Genomic DNA, 27817 nt, shown 5'->3' with positions numbered 1-27817 from the left:
TATTTAAATAACGCATCTTTCTCTCTCCCTCCCTTGGCATTTTATCACCTTGTGATAAGACTATTGTAGATATTAAAACTTGTGGTTCAGAAGAGATCCATACCTCAGGTGCTGATTATACTAACCTATCATTTCTTTCTTGGCTTGCTTTGAGGCACTGTTTTTGCTTCTTTTGGTCCTTTCTGTAGACAATTAATGCCAAACTTCACTTTCTTTCAGTGTATCTAGAAATAGCTCAGAAACAAGATTGGCCTTTTAAGTGTGAGGCACCTTCTTGTGTTTGAATAATGATATTCACTTAACCTGTTTGTAAAAACTCTTACTCATGTACTTGATTAAGTATATCCCAAGACCCGGCACCATTTCTTTTGCTGTTATTTACCGATAAAAATAAATCTCCTGCTCTAAGCAGTAGGAATCACTGCGAAATGCAGGAAAAGTCCGAAGAAGAGAATTCTCATGTTAATGAGTCCTTCCAAGTGAGAACTTGGTTAAACGTGCCATTTGCTGACATCATGTTTATGGGGCTGAGTGGAGATGATTTCTTTAAGAGGTGGCCTTGCATAATTCTCCTAGCGTTTTGTGGCCCGCGCGTGCACCTGCGGGAGGGGGAAGTTTACATAAGCGTCCTGGGGTATTTGCATCTCAGCTGCTCCTCTCACTAGGGCTCCTGGGAATGGAGCGGGCGGACGGAGGTAAGGGGCTCCAGCCGCGAGGCTGGCCAAGTGGGTGGGTAACTTTTCGAGGAATAATGTGCGCGCAGGACCTCGTGGAGACCTGCCAGGGGCACGGTCAGCAGTGACAGTTCCTGGAAAGCGGGCGGCCGCGAGACCAGGCTGGGCAGGCGCCTCCTGCGGACGGGAGCCGGGAGCCCAGCAGGGCTGCGATTGCGAGCCGGGAGGCCGGCCTGCGGCGCTCCTTAGGAGGGTGGGACCAGCAGGAAGCGAAATGGTTACTTTTTTAAATGCGGGCTCTGGTTACTTTTGAAGCTCGCCGGCCGCGGGCGCAGAGCGGACACTGGGATTTTTCTCTCCCGGGTGGAGGATTCTGGAGGAACGCAGAGCTGGGGGGTGGGGGATGCGGTGGCCTGGACGAGGCGATTCAGACACGGGGGAGCAGAGTCGGCGACGTTGGCGGGGACAGAGGGTCTCCGGGGAGCTAAGGGACCTTTTTTGCAGCCCTCCCCCCACCGCGGCTGGTTAGGGAGCTGCAGCCGGTGAGGATCGCCGCCTTGCACCGAAAGGGGGCTCACGGGGGACAGCCGCAGGGGCCGGGGGTGCGTCAAGGAGGAGCGGGGGCGGCAGCGACCCTTAGCCAGCCGGTCAGGGCCAGTGCTGAGCCGCGACAGGGGGTGCGGCCCGCCGCGGTTTAACCGGGGCCCTGTGCTCGCCGCCCCCGCCCCTCCGTCCCCGCCCTGCTAGGGTCTCCTCCGGAAACGGGTGGACGAGGGTGACCTCCTGGAGGGCACTCCGCCCAGTTTTCCTTCGGGAACCTCCCTGCGCCGGGCCGCCAGCTTCGGCAGGACGCGGAGCGGTGGGCGCCTAGGGCGCGCCGAGAGGCTCCGCGGATTCGCGGGCCGCGGCGGGTGCCGGGAGGGGCCGCAGGCCGCGTTCCACCCCGCGGTTACAGGTGGGGAGCCGCGGTCTGGCCCCGGGGCTCGATGGCAGCCAGGCGGCGGGGACTGGACGCCGAGGGCCGCGGGGGTGCGCGCGTCACCGTGCGCCCGCCGAGAGGGGCTTCTTGTCGGAAGTTGGGGGGTAGAATCCGGGACCGGCGGCCACTCGGTATCGCCGTCAAGCCGCGGGGCGAGTGCTCTTCCTTGGAGAGGACGCTGCGCAGAGGCGCCGCGAGACTTTCCGCTGGAGGTGGGTCAGGGGGTTCGCAGGCGACTGTTGTGGCCCCTGGGGAAAGGGGAGCTGTTCTCTGCGGGCCTGGCGTCGGCGCCCAGGACGGGCTCGCTCGCTGCCGCTGGGTCTGGGGCTCGGCCTCTGGGCGCCGTAGCGGGGAGGCGGGGAAGGGGCCGGGTGGTGGGGGAGAGGGCCGCGTCCCACCCGCGGCTCGGGGCGCCCCCTTGCGGCCCGAGCAGCCACGGCCGCGCGGAGGGTAGGGCTTGCGGGGCACCGACGCCTGCTGCAAGCTGTCTCTTCCCGGTGCGGGCCTGGGTTGACCCAGCGGAACCCCCACAGCCATCACTCGCAGCCCTATCCAGAATTAGCCCGCTGAATTTTCCCGAAGAAGGGTGACATCCTTTCCCTCCGGCTCCCCTCCCGAACCCCTTCTTAAAAAGCTCAGGTTTTCACATTAATCTATGTCAGTATAAACCAGGCTATGTGTGGAATTTGTTTTTACAACTCGAGTCTTGTGACTTCTCAAACACTTTCTTGAAGTGTTTTCTCTGGAAACTTGTTTCAAATGAGTGCTGTAAGTTTCACAAAGAGGAGTGTTGTTCAGGAGCCAACAGGTGACGGGGTGAAACCTGAGTCTGTGTGTACATTGGAGTCAAGTCTGGCTGCCGTTTCCTTGGGCCGCCGTTGAAAATAGAAATTCAAAAAATCAATAGGAGACTGACTGGAACACGATTTGCGAAAAATATCTGCGTCCCCCATTATGGAAATTAACTAGTCCATTAGAGCCGTGCCTTGCGTGGTCCGCGGCACACCCCAGCATGCGTTTTGGATTTTGTCTGTATATACCGGGTTACAGCCAAAAAATCTGACCCCAGAAGCGTCGCTCTGGCAAAGGACCATGCTTTGTCATCATGTTTCCTCCTTTTGTTAGGCAGTCTGTCTTACTGTCGTGGAATGTATTTGTGCATGAAATTAGAATGCTTTGAAACCCCGCAGCGTTCCACATTTCCTCTTGGAAAAATGGATAGCTTCTTGGCAATTGGATGGTACATGACAGGCCACTCAGCTGTTGGAAAATGTACAAGTTGGAGGGAGGTCTACCTGGAAAATACAGAAAATGCCAAAGGGCACATGGCCTAATGCCACTAATTGCTGGTATGAAGTTCTTTTACTAATGTTTGATGAAGCAGTGCCGTTGGATACCTTCATTATGTTTTTATTTTACAGTTATCTCAACAGTTCGTTTCAACAGAAATAAAAGTGAATTGGGCCCTGAACTTTCGTCTTTAGCAGACAATAAGCATTGCGTACTCTTTGTGTGTGTGAAAACTTTAAAGAGATAACAGTTTAGGATCTCTACTATGAAAATCAAACTTTGGTTATCATAGTTTTGATACCTATGGTGACTACAGGTCTTTCTGGCTTTTTAAAAGTCTCCATAAACAAGGGGATACCTATATCCACAGGGTTGTGTATTTTGTGTGTTGAAAGGAACAGAAGTGTTATGGGTTTTTTGTACTACCAAATTAGTCTGTAGTTAAATTTAATCCACCTGCATATTTAGCCTGAAGAGTTAGAGTAGCTCTTGAGTGGTTATGTGTGATCTGCATCTTTTATGTGCTAAGGCCTTGTTAACAAGCAGTTTAACAAAGAAGTTGTTAAGCAGTTTGTGGCCCTCAGGATGACACTTAGCAGCAGGGGACACCTAGGGAATGTTAGCCCAACTGAGTTCACAAATCAGTATCTGTTCTGGGTTTTGGTGATCAAAGGATTTCTAACTTCCCTGGGGATGTTCACACAAGAAATACCTTTTCATAGGGACCCTGCAATGCCATGGTAATCTTCACATAGGAACTAGACTGGAATTTGGGAGAAGTGTTTGTAAATTAGGGGTATGACCTTAGACTTCGTATTCAATGGCAGGGACTGAAAATTATTCTGTTTTCCATTTGCATGATTTTGATTTGATTTGGTGACTTAGTCCAAAAAATGATTAATAATAGGAACCATTCCAGAACTGATGTACAGTTATAACCTCAATATGTATCTGATTGAACTCCTTCTCCCCAACCCTCTCAAATCCTCATTCCCTCTGACTTGCCAGTGTAGTATTTCTGTTTTAGTACATCATCTTTCAGTCACCTAAGACTATCTTTGACCCAGATCCCCCCCTTCCTATTGGTTCCCCAAGCCACCATGTTTAGGCTCTCTTGGGAACAGTAGACAAATAGGCCCCTCCCAGGTTCCTGTTCTCTTTCCTGACCATCACTGTAGTATTAATTTTCTTTAAGACCAGCAGTGGTACTCTGCTCACATGCCTTTTGTCTTTTCCCGTTGCCTTTAGGGTTAAACACAAAGTCAGCTGCCTGATCTTTTTAATTCTTGAAAGCGTCATTCAGTGCTGTCATTGCCATCTATTATTGCTTCTGTCTTCCAGCAAAACTCTCGACTCTTCACTGCCTCTGGACCTTCATATACTGTGCTGACTTATGAAACTTTTTAGGGAAAAATAGTAAAGGCTCGTTTATGTATATGTAAAGGTCAACTAAAATAGTACTCTTTAGCTATTCTGGAGGCAGCATGTAAGTGCAGTAGAAAATAAATGATCCTCAAATGACCAAAATAGCATAGCAAAATAATAGAGCTGCTTTTAATTTGCATAATACCTTCACATTTTGTGTATTATCTTATTTAACCAGTGATTACTTCCAGAAGGAATGTGTAAGCCCTTGTTCATAGCGTAATGATTCTATATACGTTTAGATGAATTTTTTCAAATTACAGTTGCCTAATTTGCAGAACATTGAAAGCAAAATACTAAAAAAGATTTAGAGGTTGTTGGTTGTGGGCAAAGGAAAAAGGCTACTTACTTTATAAGAGACTAAAGTAGCAAGAATTCAGAATCTGTCATGAGTGCAGGGAGGGAAAAACCTATAAAAAGTTTGTCAACCATCTTAAAGCCTTGGGGCCATGCAATTCCACACATCAGCTCTACACTGTGAGGTAGCCCTAAACTTGTGTTCCAGTTGAGGAACTAGGTTCCGGGGTCACATCCAGCTGAATGACTAGATTGGATTCCTGAAGCCAGCGTTCTTTCTATTGTTCGTTTTCTGTTCAGAATGAAAACAAATGATCAGTCAAAGGCTAACTCACATATAATTTACACACACGCACTCAAGAAAACAAGGAAATGTATAATGGAATTTGGAAATATTCTTACCATGTTAAATACATTTTCTTTTTTAAGTTCTAGCTTTTAATGGAATGAAGTCAATTGCCTCTTTGTGGTATTTCCTAGAACCACTCAATAATGGCCCTTAAATACAGAGATGAATGAATGGATGGAGTAAATGAATCTCCAAAGTAAATTTCACAAGGAACCCCTCCTTATATCACTGTTGGATGAATGAGACCGTACTCTGATTGGGGAAATAAGGGCCAATTTACAGCCAGTTATATATTGGGTTCTCACCATTGTTGCTCTACTAAGACACCTGGAAATACCCTGCCATGCTCTGTAGACCATTATGCATTGTGTGCGTGTGCAGGCATGCTGGTATTGGAGATTTTGTTGTGAGGACTGGTTAGAAGTTGATCCCAAGGGACTTGGGAATGGTGGCTGATAGTTTGTCAAAACTATTTGCCCTTCAGGAGGCTACAGAACCTCCAGAACTCAAAAAGAAGATGAAATTCACATGTCAACCTTTGTCTTGGCTATTAACGTGTTCTTATTCTGGATGTTGCTGGTCAGTTTCAAGAAAAATCTGTGTAGTCAGAGTGGAAATAACTGCCAATTGACACAGTCAGTAGTAATTTTAATTCTTTATATTCGTATAATTCCTTTCTTCTTTAAAACTTTCACCTACTTAGACCATCTTTGTAAGGAAAATAGTTACAATAAAGAACAAGGCCCCATTGTGTTTGGTGGTTTGCCAAAGGTCTGAAGAGTTCAGGGCTGGGTTTCCTGAATGCTGAAGCCCAGATCCCATTCCTTTACGTATTGCTCTGTCCCTTGGGTCAGATGTTCTCTTGACAATTATATGATGATTGAGAAGTCCTACATCTGCGAACTGTTTGTCTTTGAGTTTTTTTTTAAATGGTGAGAAGTAACTAACTATTTTGAAGGAAGAAAGGAGAAAAGGAGAAAGAAGGGAAATGAAACTCTTCCACCTTCTGTTGTTTGGCTGGCTTGGAGCATCCCCATGATAGTCCTTGTCTTCGTAAGAAAAAAGTATCTCATTTCTCTCTACCCAACCTTGGGCTTCCTTCTCGTCTCCCGTGTCCATTCCCTTTTCTTCTTTTTGTCATTCGTCTCCTTGAATCTTCTTTCTAGTCTGCTTTTAGTCCTCTCTTTAAAATAGTACCTGCAAATAACTCCTTACCTGCTGTAATTTAATCCAAGTATCTGTTCTCTGTGCTTGACCTCAGTGCCATCTTCGACAGTGCTGTTAGCTCTTAAAGGTGTTGCTCCCTCTACATGCTTCCTTGATGGTCAAACTCTGGAACCTGAACAAACCCATTCCTGAACATTGTTCTACTTTTTTCCCTGCATTGTGAGACATCTGGAATTATGAAGAGACTTTGGAGAGGTGGGGCCCTTCCAGATCCATTTCCTTAACAGGGGCAAACCTAGCACAGAATTAGTTAATGCATAATTGTCATTCACATGTGATTAAGTTCATTCAGGTACAGCATTTCACTACCAGTACAATAAACCTTCCTCAGAATAATCACAGAATACTAAGTTATTTTGGCTTTTTACTCTGTTGATCTCCAGTATCTAGCACTGTGTCTTGCATATAGTTTTTTTTTTAATAAACATTTAAAAAATATAATACCATATTTAACTTAGCTTTGGTTAGGTAAGAGGATGTTAAAAATCTGCACTTCCATAAGGCTCCCACAAAAGTGTGTATATGTGTTTGTGATCCTGAGGAGGAGAATGGTGATAAACCAGATGAAGCAAAATGCAAACACTTGATGAGTCTGGGTAAAGGCTACAAAGGGCTATTCCAACTTTTCTGAAGCTTGAAATTACATCAAAATAAAAATTTACAAAAATTAAGTACAAAATTAATAAAGGACAGGGCCACTTTTGCCCATCTAAGTGTGGTTCTTCAAAAAAAAATGTTGAAAATTTTCTATATCATAATTCCAACTTTGGATAGTTCTATTCCTGTTATAATTCATCTTATTTGTAGACCTGATTTGTGTCTGTATTTCACATGATCAACCTAGAGACAATACCTGGAAATGAAATTAATTAAATCTTTCTGTCAGATCTAATTCACACATGGTTTCGTGTTTGTTCTAAAAGGTGGTATTTTGGCAGACGAGACAGAACCACGTTTAGATGTCATTAGGAAGATCCTACATCATGACCCAGAGCATAAGTAATGGCCACGTCCCCCTCTTTCTTTGTGCTGTCAAGCATTTACAATACAGTAAATGTAAATGCCTACATAAGGTGTATTTGGGAGATCATGTATTTTTTTTTAAGTTTATTTATTTTGCGAGAGTGAGAGCAGAGGAGGGGCAGAGAGGAAGAAAGAATCCCAGGCAGGCTCTGCACTGACAGCACAAAGCCTGACGCGGGTCCTGAGCTCATGGATTCGTTAAGACCATGCTCTGAGCTGAAATCAAGAGTCGGATACTTACCCGACTGAACCACCCAGGCGCCCCTGTGAAATGTTTTTATTTATCGTTTTTATTACTTTAACATTTTATAGTGCAAGAACCATGATCAGCAGTCAGTCACCTGCTTTCATATGACACAGTTTGAGAAAACGATATGCTTAAGAATATAAGGGTCTACTGACACAAGTAATTTTTTAAAAGAGAAAAATCCATATTCAGATTTTTGTGTTATCAAGGTCATGCTATGTAACTTTTATTATTTTAATTTTTTTGTCAGCTCTGAGACCTTCCTAATGCATGTAATGTTTTGTCATTTTATTATCTTCTGATAGAAAGCAAAAAGAGGCTCTCTCCAGAGAATAAACTCTGAACCCACAGCTCATGAGGCTGGTGAATTTTTATAATCCTTTTTCACTGTGTGCTTTCCTTGAAGTGCCTTTTCTGGGCAAAGTGGACTGTCTCCCTACATTCAGTCATTTGTCATGACTGATGCAGTAGCAGTACTAACTGGCCACAGCAAAGGGGAACCGGCTCCGTCAGGTTCCACCTCTAGGAGGCAGTGTGGGGTTAGAGGTTTAAGATCACAGGCCAAGTTCTAAGGCCACTGTGCCTTTGGACAGTTGTCCTGTGACAGTTTGTTCTGAGGCTCCGTCTTCTCCCCTGTGAATTGAGACACGCCCTCATTGGGTTGCTCCAGATGATAATTAAATGTCATAACACTAATCCCACCAGGAATCAGTTAGCTGTCAGAATGCCAACACATAAAACTGAAAGCCTTGCCTGTGATAACTCGTGTCCCTTCACTTGGACCCTTCACATTGTTGATGGTTGACAGTCCTCAGTGTAGTGTGTAGAGAGGCTGGGACGAATATATGGGAGTTGTAGTTCAAGGCGTGGCCTCCCATCTAGATTGGGAGGAGGTGGATTGTGTCATTTAGTGCTAAAGTTGATTTACCTTGATTGGGATGGCAATTTACTATATATTTTTTTGCAAAAGGCTAATCTAGGAATATAGCTGTAAAAGTAATTCAGATCTTTGGTAGTCTGCGTCTTTGTGCTAGCTTGGAAAATCCATGGTTTGTCTTAAATTTGTGTTTTCCCTTGTTTTATAATATATTAATATTTAATAGGTTCTTGTTAATATTTATGCTTTTTGTAAGTTTCTGCAGTGCAGGTACCTTAGTGTCTCCTTCCTCAGCCAGATTTGGGAAGGGCCAAATATATATATTTCAATATTCAGGTTAAAATTGCATTGAAGGTTCCCAGCCCCCCTGCCCCCGTTCTCCTGGTGGGGATTTTTGAGTTACTAATTAAATTCTTAACCTCTATTTCTCTTCCTTTGACATGTGGGAGTTGCTTTTTCCAAAACAAAAGGGAAAGACTAGATCCAAGAAATTTTCTGACTTTCATTAACACATCCTTTTTTTACGGAGGGCTAAGAGGAATGTGCCTGTTTAGAGAGCCTTTCTTAAGTCAAGATGGGAATGAATTGCACCTGTGTGAAATGACGACTTGTTTAAAAGGTCGTAACCTCCCAATGATAGTGGAGGAAATGAGTTCATCTTTACTTTTTGTTCAGGGTGAAGGAAAAGTTAAACTAATAGTTGAAATAATATCTGCCTACTGTATGGCATGGCTCCTTCTTCTAACAACGATTTGTAGCCCTTGGATGTTTGGCCTTCCATTTGTTAACTGTTGCAATTTTAATTTATGTCCTTTGATTTATAAAAGAAAAAGTGTATGTTTTAATAATTGGGTTGTGAGAGGTAACTTTCTGATACTGTAGAGTTGGGTTTGACATAGTGGCTGAGAAAGGACTTCCTCTCAGGCAGGAGTGTGCTTAGGGTTCACTGCCTTTCCTACTTGTTTTAGCAAGAGAGAGAATTTTTTAAGGCAGAACAATTTTTGGAAGTCTGATGAGTCAGGCACGTAGTGTGACTGTACTCTCTGGCTTTCAGCTGTGTAACCTTAGGTGAGTGATTGAACTTCCTGAGCCTTGTTTTCTTTAAATTGGGGTCAGGCTAATTATGTTTTTTTTTGTTTGTTTTGTTTTTTTTTTTTTGTTTTTTTTTTTTTTTGGTGGAGGGAGAAGGAAAGGGGCAGGTATAAAACAAGCCGCATCGATTCTGAAAAGTCTTGTATCTTTTTTTCTTAGTGCCTTGGGATGAGGGATGATGTTTAAGAATCAAAAGAAAGTTAACAAGGAACTTAAACACCGATAACAAAGTTCCTGGGCTGTAGAGCAAGAGACCCCTGTGTTAACACCTTTGCAGCCCTTCCCTCTGAGGAAGACTTTTCATCCAGAACTGGATTTACATCTTTGCCCAGTAGCTGGCTGCTAGCTTGTCACACATAGTAGGTGTGACTTTTCAATGAATGCCTGCTGGTAATGCAATTCCACACTAATAGTCAGCTAGCAGGATTTTATTTTAGCCTCGTGCTTGGATTCAATTACTTTTTGTTGAAGGAACTCATTAATGAACTGTCTGGCAGACTTTGGCCCATTGATACTAAAGGCTTTTGGATTGAATGTGCTATATTAAGGATTCAACTGCTATTTCTAGTCAGGGAGTAAATGAGGTTTACTGTCTCTCAGAACTTGATTAGAAACCAGAAATCTGAGCAGTCTGCCAGTGGACCCACTCTGTGCAGGCAGCAGTAAATGGCTGGGATTAGGAGACCCGGGAGCAGGGTGGGGTCTCGGGAGCACAAAGCAGCAGGCAGGGCAGGAGGCGGTGCCGTCTCTGACACTTCTTCCACTCTTGGGACTTCACAGGATTTCATTTGTGGGAAAGTTAGAAAGTCAACAAAGCAGTTTCTTGAGAACCCTTCTAACAAATAGCGTGTTAGAGGCGCTTGTTAAAGGCAGCTGGAACTAAGCTAGTTTTGGTAGCATCTTCTGAAATGCTAAGTTGTTAAGGGGGCTGCTTCCAAATTGTGTAACTCTAGATGCGCAGTTTTGGTGGGCCTGGGGGTTGGGAGGTGGCGACACTGGTAACTTGGTGACTAGAAACGGGTAACTAGTTACTAGAAAACCAGGCCCAGCTGTGTGTAAACAGCATTCCATACAAGTTCCTGGAGGCAAGAGTAGTGCCTTCAGGTTTTAATTTCTTTGTTTTTTCCCTATATTGTCCACAGCAGCCATTGTTTGATGTCCTGTGACTGAGAAACCGGCCTTTTCACTTCAATATTATGCCTTTGGAGATGGAGCCCAAAATGAGCAAGCTTGCCTTCGGGTGCCAGAGGAGCTCCACATCTGACGACGACTCTGGCTGTGCCCTGGAGGAGTATGCCTGGGTGCCCCCAGGCCTGCGGCCAGAGCAGGTGGGACCTCATCACTCCATGTGCTCTGTTTACCAACAACATTTCAGATTTTTTTTGAGAAATGCTAAAAAATGTACAGACCATTCCTACCATTACTGACACGCTATGCTACCCTCCTTTGTCCTTACTCTCTGGGTAGTATAAATTTTTGCTTTTGAAGGGCATACTTAATTTCTTCGCTCTTGGGAGAGAGTGAGAGGAATTTAAACTTTTTGAAGACATCAAGTAACAATAGAAAGGTAATGAAAGGAAAGAGGAACATTTCCATGCCAGCTCTGAGCAATGCTTTTGCTTTGGAAGAGAAGAGAAGTACAGAGCTGTAAGAAATCACCTGAAGTGTTATTGCTTAGACGTTTGACCTTTGATAACCTGACACGTAAAAGAATCTGTCACCACAGAGTGTATTGCAAAAAAAAAAAAAAAAAAATTTATGCTTTGTTTGTATTGTTACTTTAAGATGAGAATATTGTATATGCAGAGTTTTATTTCCTCAATATCCTTATAATGATGAACTTAATAAAAATTGCTGGTGACAGATGCAGGTGAAGCCATAGTTTGAAATAAAAGGTCCCAGCTGGGTGTATGGCTGCTCCTAAGTTATGGGGGTTTCCTGCATGGTGGGGAACTTTTCTGAGGAATAGGGGCTCCCTACTCATCCTGGCACAGTACCCGGTGCACATGGAACTGGTATTCAGTAAGCACTCCTAACTGTAAAAGCTTCTGTGGCTGACACAATGGGGAGGGAGGGTGGTGTGCTGGCACACTGGTTAGGAAAGCAATATTTTGACTACTTACTAGCAGAAAACCCCTTCTTTCAGCTTACGATTGGGTAGGTTTTATGTGATAGAAAGATAAACTGAAGCAGACAAGCCCCTAGTTCCCTGATCTTTTCCCCTCGAACCACCTTGATTCTCAGCACTGCAAAGTACTCTACATGCATTAAGGATATTCCTTGAAATACCATGGGGAAAAAAAAACAAAACAAAACAGAAATGGAGTTCTCCTTTCAAAGTGACCTCAGTACAGCTCAGTATGGCCCCCCTCCAGTTTCCGTGGGGAAACGGACTCCGGGTATTTAGAAAATAACACCCATGGAAGCAAAGAAAGCTGATGCTTGAGAGAACCTGATAAGGGAGAGTTTACACAGTTTAACAAAACAGCTTTTGTCTTTGTGACGTGTAAAATTCAGAGAGCAAATTGAGTGTGCTTGTGTAGTGTCTGGGTTTTGGGCGGCGTCACACAGCCTGTGTGGTCATATGCAGCACTCACCCGGCATTCTTTCTTGGCTGACCCTAGGGAGATAGGCTGAGGAATAGTAGCATTAAGTGTGCACATTTTATGGTGCATAATTTATGATGCCCCTAATTGTCACTACAAATTACATTCCTGAAGAGCAATTTAGCAGCTGGATGCTAGCTATCTGAAGATTTGCAGTTCTGCTGAGTTGGCTCAGCTGGTCTTCTCATTAGCTACAAGAGGCCAAACCCTGTACCTAAAGGGAAAGGTAACTTTCTAAGATGGAATGTAAGCTAAGATGTTCACTTCCGGTATGCTGATGTCCTTGTTTTTCATCTCTTACCCAGATCCAGCTCTACTTTGCTTGCTTACCAGAGGAAAAGGTTCCTTATGTTAACAGCCCTGGAGAGAAACATCGAATTAAACAGCTCTTGTACCAGTTGCCGCCACATGATAATGAGGTAAAATAACAGGAAGCAGCCTAATTTAAAGAAAAAAAAATACACCCTAAACATTGAGCTGCCTCTCATAAACCCTACCTCCTCACTGGCCAGGGCTCTTTTGCCTTTCTTCAGTTAAAATTTGCCTTGAGAATACAGCTTTCCATTCTTTGAGAGAGAAAAGGGTGTCAGTGCAATAAACTTAACAACAAGTTGTTTTTTTTATAGTGTTTGCAGCCACCCACCACTTATCAGGAACCTATAAATTCCTGAGATTTCCCTGCCCCTTCATCTAGAGTCAGTGCTTTCTGGTAGTTAAGGCTGGCCCTGCAGTTGAGTGCCTGTAGAATGGAGAGTGAAAGTGGCAATTAACAAGTTTAAACCTTTTGTAGAAAGGTTAATGTCTTCCAGTTTTTTTAAGTGTCTCTGATAAAAGTTTAAACACTCCTTATTTTTTAAAAAAAAAAGATCCTTCAAATTGCATTTCCCTTTTGTTGGAGAGGCTATAAGATTTGATGTCACTTTAAAGGTACAGTGCCATTTTTAAATTGGGGATTTATGGGGCAGGCCAGTTAAACTTGCTCTTTGCCGAAACTCTAACCCTGGAAATACTGAATTGGTGAGGGAGACTGGGTGCTCCAGGGTGGTGCTTCTGTTTTCTTCTCTCTGAAGGTGCGGTATTGCCAGTCGCTGAGTGAAGAGGAGAAGAAAGAATTGCAGGTGTTCAGTGCTCAAAGGAAGAAAGAAGCACTAGGAAGAGGAACGATTAAACTTTTGTCCAGAGCAGTGATGCACGCCGTGTGCGAACAGGTAGCACTTTCCAAGGATGAGTAGTAGCTCGTGGTAGTGACATGGATGTAGTATGGTTGGGGGGGGGGGGGGGTAGGTGACCGGGCCAGCACAGGTGTGGGCCCTAAAAGCCTCCAAAACATAAAAGGCAGCCTAGCTTTTTATTAAGTGGACATTATAATGTTTATGACTGACAGGGGGAGTCAGTCTGCCCTTGTGTAAACATCAGGTGAAATCTGGGCATGGAGAGAGGTGCTGGGGTACACCCACTGTTCAAAACTGCAGAAACAGAATGAAGACGTTCAGACACTTCCTGGCTCAGAGTAGGAAATGTATCCAATAGGAGGCTGGCTCAGGAAAAGGACTCTTCATGTGAGTTGGATGAAACCATTCTTAGAAACAGTCTAGTGTGGTAGTATATCTGAGGCATGTTCATTCCAGTTAAGAATCAGAAATAATCCAGCATTAAAGAGCTATTTAATCACTAACAGGAGGGGCCACAAATAAAAGCTTTCTTGACAAAATGGAATTTAGTGTAAAGTAGGAAAGGCTGAGCATCCAGTTCTTAAAGAAGGATCATCTAAATTTCAAATCCTTTTGTTTTTAGTGTGGGTTGAAGATAAATGGAGGTGAAATTGCAGTGTTTGCCTCTCGTGCGGGCCCTGGAGTGTGCTGGCACCCTTCCTGTTTTGTCTGCTACACGTGCAACGAGCTGCTGGTCGACCTCATCTATTTTTATCAGGATGGAAAAATTCACTGTGGCAGGCACCATGCTGAACTGCTCAAACCACGGTGTTCAGCATGTGATGAGGTAAAAAAAAAAAAAAAAAGTTTATCCCTTAACACTGGAAAAAATAAGCTTCTAGTAAGCCAGTATTCCACTGTTCACATCTAAGCAAAATATAAATATCTCCTGCTTTTGCTGTTTAGATATTTTTAAGATAATCTTGTACATTCATATAATGGAATAATATGCAGCTAATAAAGAGAAGGCAGCAGGTGTGTTTGTGCATTGATAAGTAGGATGTCCTTGATGGATTGTGGGAGAAGAAAACCAGTTGCAAGAATATTAAGTAGTAGATAATCTTCTTTTTGTTAAATAAAGGGAGAGTAAGTCGAGATTGTGTATATATCTGTATACACTCAGAACTAGTATGGAAAGACATACACTGAGTTAACAGTGGTTACCCCTGGGGCATGTGGGAAGGGATGGTGGTGTGAAAGGAATTTTTTTTAAGCTTTTTATTTTAAAGTAATTTTAGATTTACAGAAGACTTGAAGAGATGACAGTTCTGTAAACCCTCTCCCAGCTTCCCTTATTGTTAACATCCTACCTAGCCATGGTATATGCATCAAAACTAAGAAATTGACATTGGCATAATACCATTAACTACAGACTTTATTTAGATTTCCAGTTTTTCTGCTAGTGTCTCTTTTCTATTCCAAGATCGAATCCAGGGTACCTTATTGCATTTATTCTGTATCTCCTCAGTCTCCTTCAATCAGTGACAGTTAACTTTCAGTGCTTACTTTTATACATTTATGTTTCTAGTTTTTTTCAATAATATGCAATTTGAAATTTCTTTGAAACCAAAATTATAAAAAATTAAAGTCTTTAATCTGGAGATGACCACCGGGTCAAATGAAACATTATCTACACGTGCTGTTCACACAGCACAGCATCTGGATAGCTGTAACTGCTGATTCTGCAGACATTTTTATGAGTTTAGTATCAAAATACAGACTGCTAAATTATTTCAATGTTAATGTATTCTTTGCCAGATTATGCCAACAAAGTGTGACTGGAGAGCAAAAATATGACCAAATGAATGATCTCCTACGTAAAAATCTGTTTTTTGTTTTAAGTTTAAGCAAGCACTGAGTTTCTCTTTTTCAACATTTTCAATTCATGCTTTTATTTCATATCTAAATCAAGTAAGATGTGAGCCTGAGGCTATAAGAACCAAGGTTAGCTAGTCAAGTGATTTCTTTAAGAGCCAGTGTCTGTCAGTTGTCCAGAAAACATGCAGTTAATTGGCCTCTAGAAGAGCTCACCATGATCTTTTCATCCCATTTCTTTTTAAAGATAATTTTTGCTGATGAGTGCACAGAAGCTGAGGGTCGCCATTGGCACATGAAACACTTCTGCTGCCTTGAGTGTGAAACGGTCCTGGGGGGACAGAGATACATCATGAAGGATGGCCGCCCATTCTGCTGCGGCTGTTTTGAGTCTCTCTATGCAGAGTACTGTGAGACCTGTGGGGAGCACATCGGTAAGTGCGTAGCCGGCCTATGATTGTCCAGTCTCTGTGTGGGTTTGTTTTGTAGAACTTACAGGGGCATGTACAGATCTTAAATGTTTTAGTTTGAGGAGTTTTGACAATGGATATGTAGTCAGCTGTCATTATTTGCGATGGTTGTGTTCTATAAAGTTGCCTGAGTTACTGGACCATTGCTCCTCGGGGACAGTCAGGGTTGGGGTCCTGCAAGGCTCTGGTCACATTTTCATGAACTGCTCAACAGATAATCTTGTTTCATGTATGTCTTAGTTTAAACACACCTTATTTAGTGTATACTGATTCACTAATATTGAACTTGTAGCCAAGAGCACTGTAGCTCATGCCTGAATGACGCTGCTAGATCTAACACACTTACGTGCTCTGTACGGCACATCACAGCCTTCTTGAGCTTAGGGACAGTATACAGCACTTCAGCACTATGCATGGGAGCCCTTTTAAACAGTGGAATCAACACAAAGCCCAAAAATGCAAAGAAAACTTCATAATAAATCAACCATGGCTCTGTCAGCTGTTATAGTAGGAGCGCAGAGACAAACGACAGAGCGTTGGTTGTTTGACCTCAGCTTGGGAACATGGCACATCAGTTGACTCAAATTTTTCATCATTCTGCACCTGTCAGCAAATAACCCTGAAAGCTCTGCAAGTATTGATTCTGCGGGTATAGATACATTTTAGCAAGTAGGCAAATTAAAAAATTATGGCAAATTCAAAAATATGGGATTTGTGAATAATGACAATTAACTGTACATGTGCGACCCACAGCCCTTTCAAGATACAGACATTGCCATCACCTTTTAGAGTTCCCCCATACAAACATTCTTGTCTTTTTCTTCCTTTATTTCAAGATTGAACTGTAACCTCCTACTCTGTCCTTCTTCAAAACAGGTGTCGACCATGCACAGATGACCTATGATGGGCAGCACTGGCATGCTACAGAAGCCTGCTTTTCTTGTGCCCAGTGTAAAGCTTCTTTGTTGGGGTGTCCCTTCCTTCCCAAACAAGGTCAGATTTATTGCTCGAAAACATGCAGCCTTGGTGAAGACGTCCATGCCTCTGATTCTTCTGACTCTGCATTTCAGTCAGCTCGATCAAGAGACTCTAGAAGAAGTGTCCGGATGGGCAAGAGCAGTCGGTCAGCAGATCAGTGTAGACAGTCTCTTCTTTTGTCGCCTGCTCTAAACTACAAGTTTCCTGGCCTATCAGGCAATGCTGATGACACCCTTTCTCGGAAATTGGAGGATCTGAGTCTCGCCAGGCAGGGAGGTTTCGTCAATGAAGAATTTTGGAAAGGCAGAGTGGAGCACGAAACCCCAGAAGACCCTGAAGAATGGGCTGAGCATGAAGATTATATGACGCAGCTCCTCCTCAAGTTTGGTGATAAAAGCCTCTTTCAGCAGCAGCCCAGTGAGCTAGATATACGAGCCAGTGAGCACTGGATATCTGATAACATGGTTAAAAATAAGACTGAGTTAAAGCAAAATAACCAGAGCCTTGCAAGTAAAAAATACCAGTCTGATATGTATTGGGCACAGTCACAAGATGGACTGGGCGATTCTGCTTATGGCAGCCACCCAGGCCCTGCAAGCAGTAGAAGGCTCCAGGAATTGGATCTGGACCATGGGGCTTCAGGCTATAATCACGATCAAACACACTGGTATGAAGATTCCCTGGAGTGTTTGTCAGACTTGAAACCAGAGCAAAGTGTTCGAGATTCTATGGATTCTTTGGCTTTATCTAATATCACAGGTACGCAATCTAGGGATTATGGGGTTTTTGGAAAAAAGAGCCACTAAAAAATTTATTCTACAAACTACAGTTCAGCAGTAGGGCCCATGTTACGAAAAACTGTAGACCAAGGGGAGGAAGAAGTTTACATCGAACGCCAAACGCTAACAAACGTGAGCATACGTGTTTAATAGAAGCTTCTTGAATAGGTATTATCCTTATTTTAAAGAGGAGGAAATTGATTTATGTGGATAATGGAGTCTGCATCTGTGTCTGAAAGATCCTGTGCTCTTAAGATTTGCTGTAGGAATTTCAAGATGCTAAAATCAGCATGTGTGCTTTATAAGCTCATGGCATCTTTTATATTTTTCTGAATTGCCCGCTGGCAACAGATAGCTCAAAAATAGCTGAATGTTTTTTATGCAGATTAAAAAATAATTTCACTTTAATGTTTTCAAAGCATATTCGTATCAGTTATCTACATTTTATCCTTAAAATGATCCTGAGCTGTATCAAGTGGGTATTACTTAGTATGTGTTACACATGAGGAAACTTAAATCACCAAGAGGCTAAATGCCTGACTTTACATAGGTTTTTAAAGGCACGACTGAGTCTGGAACCCACCCCCTCCTGAATCTCACATTTGCGTTAAGTCTTTGAACACAGAAATATTCCTGGTCCGTGGCTAGCAAAGGCTGTGGCTAGTTTTATAGTCCAACTGATAATATTCAGTCCTTTCATAAAGGTTATGTTACTGTAATATAGGCAGGAAAGGCTTTACTGGCTGCCCTGTGCCAGAAATAACCCTGGCAAGAAGGAATTAAGACAGCTAGCTACCCTCCTAGTTTCTGTTGGACTTGTCAAAGATGAGGCAGGCCAACAATAAAGGGGAGTTGAAGAATGTGGGTGGGACTGAATTAAGCATATCCTGTTTGCTGGGCTCTGTGTTTTAACACTTAGTATCAAAAACAGACCTCATTGGGTACACAAAGTGTTAGGGCTGACATTCCTTGACAATAATGGGCTGAGAAACAGGCTCCCTCTAGAAAGTAGGAAGTTATGTAGTCTCTAGGTGACAATAGTCTGTACCATGCCCTAGTCACTTACACTCTGCTGGGTTATATTGTTTTGACTTGCCTGGGCCCTATTAAAAAAGGAGAGCAATATCCGTTTTGAGAAGAGCTTTATTAAAGTAAAATTAATCTGAGAGTGGCATATGTTACAGAGGTAAAGGGGGAAGAAGACTGGATCTGATGATCTAGGTGTCAGGGCTTGGCAAACTTCTCCTGTAAAGGGCTAGATAGCACTTTTTAGATCATACAGTCTCTGTTGCAGCCATTCAACTCTATCACTGCAGAAAGCAATGATAGACCATGTGTAAGTGAATAGGTGTGGCTGTGTTCCAGTGAAACTTTATCCACAAATAGGCTGTGGGCCAGATGTGGCCCTTGGGCTGTGGTTTGCTGACCACTAAGCTAGGTATAAAAGGATCATAACTGTGGCCATGTGGATGCAAAGGAAGGGATTGATTTGAGAGATGTTCAAGTGAAGTAGTCTGGCTTTAATGTATCACGAGGCAGAAGCTTCTGTGTGTCACGTTCTACATGTGGAGAAGTTTTAAAATGTTTGCTGCTCGTGACATGTGCTATAACTAATGTCTGGCCACAAAAGAGCTGGGCTTGTAAGAGGCTATGCCCCCTGTATCGATGATAAAAGTCAAACCTTCTCAAGTGCATGTTGGTTTTACCTAGTGGGTGTTAATCAAACATTGACACTTGGGAGAATTTTCTTTGAGATGTTTCCTTTCAGTAGCTTGTGTGTAGTAATTGTCAGAAGATCACATTTTGTCTTGACTTTTCTTCTAGGGGCTTCAGTGGATGGAGAAAGCAAGCCAAGACCCTCATTATATTCCCTGCAAAACTTTGAGGAAATGGAGGCAGAAGATTGTGAGAAAATGAGCAATATGGGGACTTTGAACTCTTCCATGTTGCACAGGAGCGCAGAGTCCTTGAAGAGTCTAAGTTCAGAGTTGTGTCCAGAAAAAATCATGCCTGAGGAGAAACCAGTAGTACATCTGCCAGTACTGAGAAGATCCAAGTCTCAATCCAGACCACAGCAGGTCAAGTTTTCAGATGACGTCATTGACAATGGAAACTATGACAACATTGAAATCCGGCAGCCTCCGATGAGTGAAAGGACTCGAAGACGGGTCTACCATTTTGAAGAGAGGGGATCCCGGTCTCATCACCATCGCCGCAGGAGAAGTAGGAAGTCCCGCTCTGACAATGCCCTGAATCTGGTCACAGAAAGAAAATACTCTCCCAAGGACAGACTGCGGCTTTACACCCCTGATAACTACGAGAAATTTATACAGAATAAAAGTGCCCGGGAAATCCAAGCATACATCCAGAATGCTGATCTGTATGGACAGTACGCCCATGCCACCTCCGATTACGCACTGCAGAACCCAGGAGTGCCTAGGTTTCTGGGACTCTACGGTGAGGACGATGATTCCTGGTGCTCCTCCACCTCCTCCTCCTCCGACTCAGAAGAAGAAGGATATTTTCTTGGACAACCAATTCCTCAACCCCGGCCACAGAGATACGCCTACTATACAGATGACCTTTCGAGCCCAACTTCTGCACTCCCCACTCCTCAGTTTGGTCAGAGGACAACTAAATCCAAGAAGAAAAAGGGACACAAGGGCAAAAACTGTATTATTTCTTAACCTAGTAGCTGTGGGGATCATGTTTAAACTGCCATTAACCATCTTGAATCCTATCTTTTTTCTTCATAGGAAAGTTGCTAAAATAGTTTGAAGTGCTTTGCCCATGTAAATGAGACCCCTGCTGCTGTTTACAGTGTCAGATTAACCTTTGGAAGGTGTGATTTCTCCAGTTTGCCCTCCTTGGATGGTGCCAGGTTGATGCCACATCTTGTGCCTGTCAGGTGCATTACAGCCCTATGTAGCGGTTTTGGTCTCCAATCCTCAAGAGAATCCTCAAGAGACTGTCAGGAGGTGAATGGACGGGGGTGTTGATTTTAGACAATGGAGAACTCCCGCCACCTTTGTAAAGTGATAGTGTATGTCCTTTGTCTACACCAGGTTGGCCCAGGTCCTGATCAGTCTGTCTTGTTGTGCGGCATGCACGTAGTCACGCTGACCCAGCCAATACTGTGGATCCCATAGTGTGAGGCCACCTCGTCCCCTTTCAGTTAGCCAGGTAAACGCTGCATTGTATTAGCTCCAGCTCCAGATTGAAAAAGACGTTGCTATTTATAATGTAGTATTTCATAGACTTAAGTGTATTCCTAATTTAACGGTGCAAATATTAATGTACATACTGTACAGTTCAGATTTTAAAGCTGATTATTTTTATATCCCTGAATTGCAAGACATTTGTTACACTGCAGTGCTAGATTTGTTGGAGAACCAGAAACAGCATTTATGGATGAAATGATTGCTTGTATTTTAGTCAGGGTTTATAAGCTTAGATGGCCAAATTTATATTGCTAGTGATGGAAAGTTCAAATTTTTTGATTTTTTCAATATTAAAAAGGCTCTGTATGCATGGTGGGGCTATGTAAATACTCTTTAAAACTATGGCCCTATTAATCTTACGAGTGCTATTTATGGGTCAAGCAATGTAAACTGTATAAATGTAAAAACAAACAAAAAAAAACCCCATACATATCCCTGGAATATATGGTAAAAACAAGTAGAAGCTGTTTGGGTGAATGTTTTTTTTCCCCCCTTGGGGATGGTAGGGGGTGCCTTTCCCATTTTCAACAGAGTGGTGATTATTTCCTGGGAAGAGACCAAAACTACAAGGATCTGCTTTAGAGGCAGAGGACTTTGTAGATTTAGTATTTGAAGAGAGGCTATTCCTTTCCTTTCCAGCTAACTTGTTGGCCTTTTTCTTTTAAAATCTTTAGAGGATGCTGTGCCACTGACTACTTCAAGTTTATATGAGGTTCTGTTTCAAGGAACAGTGATCTTGAATTTGAACTAATGAGCTGATATTTTATGTGCAATTCTTGCATATACGTTTCAGTCCTAAGTAAGGTCCTAGTGGTACCTTGGACCTATAGGAAGGTATTTAATAAATGCTTATTAATAAATAACAAACTACCTTTCTGAACACAGATATTTTCAAACATATCCAGGTAATTTCTGTTTAGCTCCCCTGTTCAGGCATGACTGCCCATTCTTATACCATTAACAGGCCACCATTTGACTCCTACAGATTCCCTTGTTCCTACTAGTAAGTGGGAAATAGAACTTGAGGCCCAGAGGCAAAGCTGTCCATGTTTACTGGAATGGGGAAAAGCTGTTAGGCCTTGGGGAAGGGGGATGTGAATCCAAGAGATAAACGAGTAGTCTAGCATCCCCTACACCCATCCCTGGAGAGGGCAGGGCTGTGTACGTGGGATGGACAGAGAACCTTCAGAAACACACAATTGGGGAGAGAGCCACTTAACAAGTGTGTCATTATTTCCGTGGTCTGGTTCATTTTAAAAAACATAGTGAAAAGGAGATGCATGCACATGCTAACAAAAATCAAAACACACACACACACAAACTCAAAAGATAGTGGCGTATCTCTTTTCACTCTTCATCTCCAGTCCATCAGGTCCCTCCCCAGAAGTAACCACTATTAATCATTTCTAGTGTCCTTCAGATGTTCAAAGCATATTTATGTAAATGTTTTAAAAATGGTAGCAAACTATACATGCATGCTTAGATTTGCTTTTTTCACTTTGTGTGTGGACTTCCACATTAGCACAAATAGGTCTACCTCATTCTTTTCAGTGATGGTATAATACACCATAATTGACTTAACCATGGACTTGAATTTCCTCATGGATAACCTTATCCTGCATTGGCATATATGCACATAAATTCTGAGCAGCATAATTCCTGGGACAGAAGTGACGCATTTATAGTTTCTTTTCCTCCAAAAGAAATCTGCCTGATCAACATTTACACTAACAATGTACAAGGGTGCTTGTTCCATCACAATCTCACATAACCAATTAGCAAATTTCTTGCTTTTGAAGACCTTTTCAGAACCTGAGCTGCCACAGTGGGCATCCTTTTAGAAAAGACTGCTGTGATGTGTTGTTTAGAAAAGACGAATAATAAATAGTAAACACTGATACATAGTCTGGAGAAACGTAGGTATGAACCGAAGTCGAAGTTGCTGTCCTCAGTAGTTTTCAAGTCATTCTCAAAAGATTAGTTCCTTTTGCTTCTGGCAACAGAGGGTCATGTAGATTGCTAAAGGCTTAAGGAAATGCATAACCTTTAAAGCTTTTAACTCTTGGTTAGTGGCAAAAAACAAAACTAGCTACAAAGGAAGGAAAAGAACTGCCTTGCAGTTCTGTGAAGAATTAGGCAAGAAAATGAAGCATATAGTTGCCAACAGGTATTCACAGATTTGGTTAACAAGAGTGCAAAGTATCTGGTCAGGTGGGTCTCAAGATAAATATCAAATGTTAAAACACTGTCTCTAATCTCTACACCTCTACACCTCTGAGACAGAACCCTTAACTGTTGCATTTTCCTCACTTCAGAGCAAATTGAACATTTTGCTTAAAGCCCACAAAGGGGCACAGAGTAAAATGTCAATGGGGACTCCTTTCGGCTCTGATTAAAAGAAGAAGATTCATTTTGTGTATGCATCTGCTATACTTTTTGCTCTGCCTTCTAGTTCCTGAGTTAAATAAAACGCACCAGAAGTAAAAGGAGGTATCACTTGCTGTCTAGCCCTCTTAGATACAAATCATGGGCCTTCCTAAAATAGTAGTAAAACTGGAACGGGCACCCAAGGCTGCTAGATTTCCAGGGATGGCACATGTCCCTGCCCAGCTGGTTCTTGGGTGATGGGTCCTGAAAGTATTGGTGTGGATAAATTTCAGGAGTGCCCCAAGGATTTTAGCAGAGGTATTATTAACACAGCGTGGGCATACTTTGGTTTCTTGAGCTCTTCTTTTCTAATGGACACTTGACTACTGCCATGGAAAGGAGAACGAGTGTTGCTGGACCTCCCTTCACATTCTTAGAAACCAGGAATTTAAACATTTGCCAAATCTCCCGGCTTCTAAATGCTAGCGACAAATTCAAACATTTCTGAAACACTTTGAACAAAGTGAGCCTGCCATTGGCAAATCTCCAGTGCATGGGTTCTCTATTCTGCAGCCTGAAGGTGATTCCCCATTCCTCAGAGCTAATGAGGAAAGGCACAACTAATTACTATTTACAGAAATACTTGTGACCTTTTTTGATGCACAAAGGAGAAAAACTGAGATAAAATTCTAAGAGCCTCATTACCAATTCAATGCTGGTAACACAATTATGATAAAAATTCTTTTTAGTCAAATGAGAAAGTTGTTAATTGCCTGGTTCCATTTGCTAGCCATTCTTTGGAGTGATCTAAAACGGGAGGTGTGCTTGTGCAGTCACAGGGGTTTTCTGCTAACACATTGGGAAGGTTCCCAGGTAAACTGGGCCAAGGATAAATGAGCAGGAGCAACTGAATTTTGCACTTCTAAGCTCAAAATTTTCCAAGGTCACAGAATCATAAACTTCACTAGGGAAATGAAGTTTAACTGTAGCTTTCACAAAATGGTTTGGGAAACCTGTATGGAACAAAAACATTGGGTATATATAGACTTGGCCGCAGGACTTGAGCTGATTCCTTATTTTTGAAGAGAACCAGCTAGTTGGTGAAGTATTCCCATTTTAGGTATCAATTTTAGCCTCAGCTTTTCTTTTGGCAAAGGAAATTCACATCTCTTTACTGCTGTGTGTGCACAAGGTGCTGTTATGTCAACTTTAGACGTAACTTGTAGCCCATTCTCTGAAAGCATTTGATTCCAAACAACCATTTAAGAATATGAAGCCAGTTCTAATACAGTTGGGGAGCCTGGGTGACTCAGTCGGTTGAGCCTCCGACTTCAGCTCAGGTCATGATCTCACAGTTCATGAGCTGGAGCCCTGCATCAGGCTGTGTGCCGACAGCTTAGAGCCTGGAGCCTGCTTTGAGTTCTGTGTCTCCCTCCCTCTCTGTCCCCTCCCCTGCTCAGTCTGTCTCTCTCAAAAATAAACATTAACAAAAATAATAAAGAATATGAAGACAGTTCTCAAAAATGCCAATACTTGTCTTCGTGTTTCTAGATAAACAAACCAAGCAACTGACAATGGAAAAGATGGTTCCTAATCTAATACAAACCATCACCAAGCTTATCTTGCTGAATGGTACAGAGCCCACTGGATGCCAGGATTCAGGAGATCTGGGTTAGGAGACACACCTCTCTCATTAACTCTAGCAGGTGAAGTGCTCCGACCCAGTTTCTACTTCTGTAAAATGAGAGTGCTAGGCCACCTCAAGGGTTTCCTTCCAGCTTCAGTATTCTGTGGAGACTGAACTGAATTTATAGGTTAGAAAAGTCTTGCAGCATAAAGCATTTTTCCCTTTTCTGACTCTCTCATTTACCAACATCTGTGTCTGGCAAGGATTCCCGAAAGGATCTCTCCAAAGAGGGAGCAGGGAACTTTTTAAAGGGTTGGGGCTTTTTTCAGTTAATCTATTAATTAAATGCTTGGGACTCAGTGGGCATGGGTTAAAGTAAATCATGAGGAAAAAGTCTGAGGATGGTTACTTCCCTATCCATGCCTATACTTCAAGCTGGCTTTGTCTTCATCAAGTAGACAGTTGGGAGACTACATAGAGTATGTTGAGGCAAGTATTTTCTATTTTCTTCCCTCATGTTATTTCTCTCCAATTACCTAAAGTTTTGTTTTGGTTTTTCCCCCCCTACATCGCAGAGGATTGCTACTGGTAGCAATCTTGTTCTTGAATCTCTGAATATGTTGTAAGCAAAGTTGAAAAGGTGTTAATTATGTTTAATTAATCTTGGTTCCCAGAATGGGTGAGTTGAATTACCAAGTTCCTTCTTCCACTTAAATGGCTCTTCTCAAACTCTACCATAGGCCCAGGTACAGGGACCAAAGAGCTGAGTCCTGGGCGGCACTGTAGTCATGAGGGTTCTAACCCTACGTGCTAACTGCCTCATAAAAATTACTCCCGATGAATCTCAAGTGGGTTTTACAAAATCGCTCCAAAACAGAAGTCATAGGAACCAATATGGAAGGTAGTAGCAACTGAGGATAAAATGGAAACCAAAAATCTACTGAACTAGGATTTGAATATTCTCAAGTTTTTTAAAAAGTTATTTTTCTGCCTCACTCATTACATTACGCATTAACTGCACATACATCAAACAGCCAGTGTGTGCTAGAGTCAGGATGTGAACCTAGTTCCAAATGATCACCAAACCTTTCATTTCTTCCAAGAACACTGACTCCAGAGTTGAAGGATTTGGGTAAAACTGTGCCACTTCCAGCTATATGACCTTGGGCAACTTATAACTTCTCCTGCCCTTGATTGTAAAATGAGAATAAAATCTTCACTGGCTTATTATATGTGCAAGAGTAAGTATAAATCAAAAACACTAGACGGGTGGTTCTAACCTTATTCAGATAGTGAAATAACTGAAAACTATGGTGCTTCTCAGAATCCTATGAAGTATTTGATATATTAAACCTGAGATATATTTTAACCGACATCCAATATGGTACACTATATTCTACTCTAAAGAAGTAGAATACAAAGTTTAAAAGAATAGGAAATTTCTGCCAAAGCAGGGCTAGTCCCATACCCTTAGCTTACCAAGCCAGCTTACCAAGGTGTGGGCAGGTCTCCCCACTTCAGGACAGGGACGGGCCATGGAGGCCATGGGCCTTGCAGAGGTCAAGCCACTCCAGGGGACAGGAGATGAGGGAGCTCCGTCTCTCCTCTTGGACCCTCAGCAGGGGGAGCAGGCTGCTCCTATGTCATAAAGAAAATGTGATTCTTACACAAGGCTCACCTCTCAAATGAGTATGCCCTGCAGTGTTCACAGACCACCACCACGAGGGTGTCATCATGCTGTGGTGGTGGGAGGCCATGCCGGTGGGAGCCCTCAAACTGCTAATGCAGAAAAGGAAAGGAAAGGGGAGGAAATTAAAAGCTAGCACAGAACAGATACCTCGGCCTGGTAAGCTACAGCTCTGCTGGACTGCGTTTTCTCTCCCCTCCCATGGCCCCCCACAACACACAATGCACACACACTTTCTCATCCACTGGGGGCTGACCCTTTTCGGCCTCAGAAGCCTTCTCCGCCTTCCCCACCAGGCAAGCACAGGCTGTTGGCAGAGGAGGGCACCTGGGATCTGGTGACAGAGAGGAACCCAGTTGGCCGTGCTGGGCTCACTTAAAGGTACTGCAGACGTTTGGCCAGTGTGTCTTTCTCAGGGGTTTGATCACAAAGGATGGACTCTTCCCACTTGGAGGATGAAGGGACAGCACACTTTCTGGTCACTGGATCCTCTCCCTTTCCCCAGGCAGCTTGTCCAGCCTTACCCACACAGTGAGCCCTCCCTACCCTCAAGGAAAACAGCAGGGTCTCCGCCTTTCTACCCAAGAGTAGGGGTGCCAGCAGGTGCCCCCAGGAACTGGGCCAAGAGGGGCTTTCACTGAAGGTGCAGACCTGCAGGCTGTATGGCCAGTCAGCCAGGGCAGCTCTGTCCCCTTCCCACCTTACATGGATTCCAATCAGGAAAAATGTGCTAACACATGGGTAGCCTAGGCGGTGGTTACATACCTCACACGTCCTCTTGCAGCAAGTGTCTGTGTATGTTGTGGTTTTTTCCTATTTGATATGTTCTCAAATGTTTATATTTCAGTAAACTTCTACATTTTCATTCACACACAAAAAAATGAAAAAAAACTTTAAGCCTTATATAATTTCAGTGATAATGGTTTAACATTAGCACACTATTAGTCTGTGGAACAGAGCTCAAAAAACAATGTGCTATATATTATCGGGCTGTCTCTACCGCTATACAAATGTGCATCAGGCTTTATTGATATTTGTCATCAAGTGAGATTTTAAATACAACTTGGAATTAACTCAGTGGACTGGCCTTTTTTTTTTTTTCATTGTATTTTTCATTGTATCATATGTTTAATTTTTAATTGCATACCCAATGTGAGGCTCAAACTCACAACCCCAAGATCCAGAGTCAGATGCCTCACAGACTGAGCCAGCCAGGCGCCCCTTGGCAAAGCCTTTTATATACTCAGTCCCCATTACCCCAAGATCAATTATTACAATGGAAAGGCAGGACTAGTACAGCCTGCTGAGAACCAACTTCAGTGAAGCTAACTCTGAAATACCGTTTTCATTAATTTGAACCAAAGGTAAGCTGCTAACAAAAAACCAATAATGTGGCTTAAACAGTGAAGACGTTTATTCCTCTTTCACCCAACAGTTCAGTACTCCATGTGGTCATGTAGGGATCCAAGTTCCTTCCATCTTGTGGCTCTGCAGCAAATCAAGGCTGAGTTGCTATTGCTACTACTTTGGGAAGGAATAAAGAGAGACTACAAAGGAGCACATCCACTGTCCTAAG

The 27817-nt window shown here is 43.0% G+C and overlaps 1 protein-coding gene and 1 long non-coding RNA gene across 3 annotated transcripts in view; one reads left to right on the top strand and one right to left on the bottom strand.

Annotated features, from left to right (window-relative positions):
- PRICKLE1 (prickle planar cell polarity protein 1) overlaps positions 1-21415 on the top strand; it is a 111418-nt gene extending 90003 nt beyond the window's left edge. Inside the window, exons 2-8 of one of the 2 annotated variants that reach the window (XM_047066216.1) lie at positions 10623-10808; positions 12392-12505; positions 13157-13294; positions 13881-14084; positions 15360-15546; positions 16459-17319; positions 19164-21415. In XM_047066216.1, coding sequence (XP_046922172.1) covers positions 10677-10808; positions 12392-12505; positions 13157-13294; positions 13881-14084; positions 15360-15546; positions 16459-17319; positions 19164-20026 — 2499 coding nt within the window. In that variant the 5' untranslated portion in view covers positions 10623-10676 and the 3' untranslated portion in view covers positions 20027-21415. Of the gene's footprint in view, positions 1-10314; positions 10809-12391; positions 12506-13156; positions 13295-13880; positions 14085-15359; positions 15547-16458; positions 17320-19163 lie in introns of those variants that run through there. The other variant, XM_047066217.1, reaches the window with a different exon arrangement.
- LOC124501764 (uncharacterized) lies at positions 18465-26362 on the bottom strand. Its single transcript, XR_006959814.1, has 2 exons — positions 26047-26362; positions 18465-19973 (listed from the first exon to the last, which is right to left on the bottom strand). It is a non-coding gene; the product is annotated as an uncharacterized LOC124501764 (long non-coding RNA).
- Positions 26363-27817: the final 1455 nt, after the last annotated feature.

Source organism: Lynx rufus, unplaced genomic scaffold (assembly GCF_022079265.1).
Source record: "Lynx rufus isolate CCGP_SWC_20201006 ecotype Redwood Valley unplaced genomic scaffold, mLynRuf1.p SCAF_7, whole genome shotgun sequence".
Classification (NCBI taxonomy): domain Eukaryota; kingdom Metazoa; phylum Chordata; class Mammalia; order Carnivora; family Felidae; genus Lynx; species Lynx rufus.
Note: the sequence above shows the minus strand (reverse complement) of the source record. Positions and strands in the feature narration are given on the sequence as shown.